This window comes from Buceros rhinoceros, unplaced genomic scaffold, assembly GCF_000710305.1.
Source record: "Buceros rhinoceros silvestris isolate BGI_N320 unplaced genomic scaffold, ASM71030v1 scaffold33218, whole genome shotgun sequence".
Classification (NCBI taxonomy): domain Eukaryota; kingdom Metazoa; phylum Chordata; class Aves; order Bucerotiformes; family Bucerotidae; genus Buceros; species Buceros rhinoceros.
The window spans coordinates 1-4731 of NW_010427977.1; the positions used below are offsets into that span (position 1 = coordinate 1).

Below are 4731 nucleotides of genomic sequence, written 5' to 3' on the forward strand. Positions count from 1 at the left end.
CACCCCCCCCCTCCCCTGCGATCCGTCCGCGCAGCGCTGAGGACTTGCACAGCTGCCGACGTTTGGCCGAGCCGCTGGAGTGCCCTGCGAGCCGCCAGCCCCGACGGGCAGGAGAAAAAGGAGGAGGGAAGGGGTGTGCGAAGAGTTAAAAGTCTGCTGCTTGTTGCAATGAAATTATGGCTGGCAGTAAAAAAAAAGTTCACAAGAAGTTCATCAGGGCGGCGAGTATAAGTGCATACAGGCGTGCACCCCAGGGCGGTGAGAGTCGGGAGGTGGCTTTGAGAAGGAGCTGGCAACCACTGCTGCACGGGCTCCAGCCCACCTGGCTGGGCCCTGGGACATCCCACCACCTCCCCACGTCTTGCACCCTAGAATCATAGAATCGTTTAGGTTGGAAAAGACCTTTAAGGTCATCGAGTCCAACCTGGTGGGCTTTGCCCTGCTTTGGTGGTGGTGGGGCGCGGGGCTTCCAGATGACCCGCTGTAGCTGGGGAGGCTCTTGGCTGCCCCTACAAATTCAGTGTTCCGCTATCTGCACATGTCAGGGGATTGACAGGCTCTAGTTCAGGCACCCTGCCTTATCTTAATGATACACTTCCACCGAGGAAATGGGGCAAGCGCAGGCAGTCCCTCCAAGGAGGGGTGTGCTTTTGGCCTTGTGCAGCCCCCGAAGGAAAGCGGGGCACGGGGAGCGGGGCCATGTGCTGCTGAGGCCCGTCTCCTCTGAGCCAACGTCCATCCTTCAAGGATGAGGCAGTACATGGGGCGGCTACTAACCTTATGTAAAACCCTAAATCACTCTCTCCATGCTGCTGCTGCCACTATTGAAAACATTACGAGCGGCGCATCTGGAAAACAGTAAATCTGTCCAGAAACCGTCTTTCCAGTGAAATAACTCCTTTTGAATGATAGTGCGGTATCTAATCTCCGCAGATTTTTGTTTCCTCGTAGTGATTTTTGCCGACTTCATTAAGGAAAGCTAACTGTTCTGGAGAGAGGAGGGTCAACACGCCGTTTCATTAATATACATTTGTTCCAGACGTAGAGTTTTGCACAAAAGGCCTCTCTGAGGGGAGAAAAAAGTGTTGGGGAACAAGGCTTTCCTGCCGTTTCAGTTCTTAAACCTCTCTCAACCTGTGTGAAGTATTGTGTTAAAGGCTCAATCTGGGCTGCTTCTCCATTAAATGCCAAAGTGATAATTTGCATATTTTGTAGCCTGACAAAGGAAATGAGTTTGCTGGGGAAGCATGGATGCTTTGGGAGACGTTAGGCATTAAACTCCCAGTGGTCAATCACCCGTTACTGGCTTCTGTGTGTGTGTGTGTGTGTGTGTGTGTAAAAGGAGTATCATGCCTCCCGCTTAAAGGCTTCTATTTTTGTGAGAGAGGAAGAGCTGAGGGATATCCTGTGCATTAAAGGCTCCCCCTACTTATTAACCCAGCATTTAGCAGCAGGATGCAGGCTGAAGCTCAGTCAAAAGAAACGACTCAACCTCTGAAGAGCAATTAAAATCTTGCACTGGAATAAATCATGCGCCGCGATAATCCTGTTAATAAAACGCAGCTTGTCCTGACGCTTTGCTCATGCAGCAAACTAGAATTTAGTGCGAGCGGAGGTGGCATTAAGCAAGGTAGAGGGAACGAAAAGCCTTTCCCTCTCCACTGCTGGACACGAAAATGTGGTTACCTTTCACCTGCCGCTCTGGCTGCACACAGCACCGATCCTCTTGGACTGCTAATACTTCTCCAGCGAGCCCGCTAATGATTTCTTTCCCTGGAGTGAGCAGGCATCATTGAATTACTGAAAGCACTTGCAGCAGCAGCAGCAGCTCCCATGCAGAAGCCACCAGGGCTCGGTGCTTAATCAAATCAAGGGGTGGGGAGCTCGCCAACCCACTTACTATTTTTAACCCCTTTCTCCAAGTTAGTCATGTGCAGACGCTAAAGGAGGTTTTTATTTAGATCCCTTCTGTAGCAGCGTCTCTTCAGTTTTCAGTCCTTGCACGATTATCAGCAATCAGCATAGCTAATACACACAGTACGTGGCTGTTCTTGCGATGCACTCCTGCTCCCGTGCCTTCCTAACGCAGGGCTTTCCTGAGCACCTGCGGGTAGTCTTGCGTGTTCCCCCAGCCTGTGGGGTCTCCTTCCTTGGTTCAGCCTGTGTGAGATGAAGGTTTGGGGACTGGTGTGTTCTTGGCCAGCTGAGTCATTTCTTGTGGAAATGAAATGGCAGCGGAGAAACTTTTATTTGTCGATAGCTTGGAATGATTCTTAGTTTTCTGGATGTGTGCTGGGGAGAAGATCCATCTCCTCTGACCTATAAATGCCCTCAATTTGCTCCTTTATTGCAGGGTATCTCCCTTAGTGGTTAACGTAGGCAGCTCACTCCCCGCACCAATCCTGCATTCATTATTAATTACCCGGAGGGAGGCTGGCTGCTTCACTGTGATGTTTGCACTTCCTCCTAGACAAATCTGCTCAACTTTTTTTTTTTTTTTAATAGAATATAAAACCTTTGAAGAAAAGCGGCAATTTTTAAGAAGACGTCATGCTTTCTGCAACTCCCCTGTATGGCAATGTTCATAGCTGGATGAGCAATGAGAGAGTCCGCATGTGTGGAATTAATGAAGACAGGTAAATATTTAAGCTTCTGGCAAGTTAAACCACACTGTAATTCTGCAGTGTGAGGTCTTGGAGTTTACTTGCTTCGCTAATACTGGAGCAGATAGATGCTGCCTTGCATCGAGATCAGTCTAGCTTGGAGGAGGGTGGGGGGGAGAAACAAGACATGCCTGAGAGCAGCCGCTGATTTACTATTTAACAGGCAACCTGGGTCAGTGAAGCGGGGACACCCTTTAAAGAGATTACTCCCCAAAGCAGCCTTTAAATGCGCTTTTACAATTAATTTATTATTTCATATTTGTGAAGAGGAATTAAACCAAATAGTGCTTGTGTTCTTGCAGTGACTCTATGGCAGAGGGGCTCTGGCCTGCAACTTGGTGTTCCCTGCCTTCGGACCAACAGCTTGTCCCGTGAAACAGGACCAGTGGCCTTTCCATCTCTCACAAATGATTTTATCTCTCCCTCCCCCCTTTTCCCTGCTGAATATAATTAATTTGGTGGCTAAAGTTACAGTCTTTAATCAGTGGGGTGATGCAGGCGCTGGCTGGTGTCCTCTTCCCTTAAACCCCAGCTTTTTAAAAATCAAAACTACACTGAACAGAAGCTGCAGGTATGCCTGCAGTTCGCTGTGCTGATTTTGTGTGGTTTTAGAATTGTTTTGTCTTCTCTTTGAGCCCATCATCTTAGGGTTGCGTGAAAAGCCTCTAAGAAGCCGGGGAAAGTTTCTGGTCTTTGTAGGGAATGCTATCTGCAAACATATGCTGAATGAAAATGGCCAAATATCTCGCTTGGCTTTTGCACCCTCCCTCCCCACTTTCCTCCAAGTTATTTAGGGATAATAATTTTATGTGCTACTTGCAGAAAAGGTGAATCTTTTAGAAACAAATAGATTAAAAGTGGCATTTTTGCTTTAAGGTGATGATGTGCCTTTAAGCACTTTGACTGAAAGGACTTCTTTTGGGTAATGCTGAAACTTTCCTTCTGCTGCGTGTCAGTGATTTTTATCCCTGGGATTTGAAATTTGGCACAAAGGTATATTCTTTATCGGTGCTTTTTGTGATAACAAGTCCCAGTGCTGCAACACTGGTACGGCACAGATGTACGGCTCCTCTTTAGCATGGAACACCTGATGTTTGTATGATATTAGCATGTGTGTTTTAATTTTCTCCTCAGCAGTATTTATGGATGGTACATGAGCAGTATGTGTTAAAAGTGGGGTGTTCTCTCCTTGGAAAAAGAAAAGCACAAGGGGCAGAAGAGAAGACTTTGACAAAAATCACTTGCATTGGAAGAGGCTGCTCTGAGATATGCTTAATGTGTTCTTTATGCTTACTTTCAAACAGTCCTTGCTTCCAAAGCAGTTGCTGTGTGTGGGTATGCAGAAGGATAAATATGGTATCATATGGGACTTCTCTAGGGGAATCAAGTACTGATCTGCGATGCACAGGATGTTTTCAAATAGTAAGCCTCTGTTTTTTAATAGGAAAATTCCCGTTAATGATGGAGATGCACCGAAAAGCAGACTGGAGTTGAGGGAAGAAAATCACCTGAATCACAGTGTGGTAAGAAGTTAATCGCTTAATGCTGCAGCTGAATCTCTGCCTGTCCTCCCCACCCTGACTCCTCCCCGCTCCTCCGGGTGTTATTGCACGATCCATTTGGAGAAACGATTAAAACACCTTTCTGTGTCAGTTCTAGCTGGGCTTGGGCATTTGCAAGTTGTTTCTGTGGAATGGGAATGAACTTTGTTTGTTTATCTTGTTAATCTCTTGACGCCGACTCTGTGGTGTTGTGTTGATCTGTGACATCATATTCTTACTTGTGCTCTGTCATGAAGAGTGTCATGCAGCATACGCTAACAAGAGTAGTTTGTCTAAGTGTTAAGTACAGCAATGTTTCAACAACGTTGGTGGTTTTCTCCTTCTTTGAGCATACATGAGGAGCAGCAATGGGCAATAAATTAGATGGCACAGTTTTCTTTGTACTGCATCCTTAGATGCCTTGCCCCATGAATCATGTGGTGGTGGTGAGCCCTGGAGCAGAGCAGTGGTGGAGCGAGAGGTCCTGGAGAGGGAGAGCCCTTCCCTTCCCTTCCCTTCCCTTCCCT

The 4731-nt window shown here is 47.2% G+C and overlaps 1 protein-coding gene across 1 annotated transcript in view; it reads left to right on the plus strand.

Annotated features, from left to right (window-relative positions):
- Positions 1-2503: 2503 nt before the first annotated feature.
- The window catches only part of BCOR (BCL6 corepressor), a gene marked incomplete at its 3' end in the record, with an annotated part of 15720 nt that continues 13492 nt past the window's right edge, over positions 2504-4731 (plus strand). The window contains exons 1-2 of the mRNA XM_010142127.1: positions 2504-2636; positions 4108-4186. Of these exons, the coding sequence (XP_010140429.1) occupies positions 2551-2636; positions 4108-4186 (165 nt within the window). The remainder of the gene's footprint in view (positions 2637-4107; positions 4187-4731) is intronic.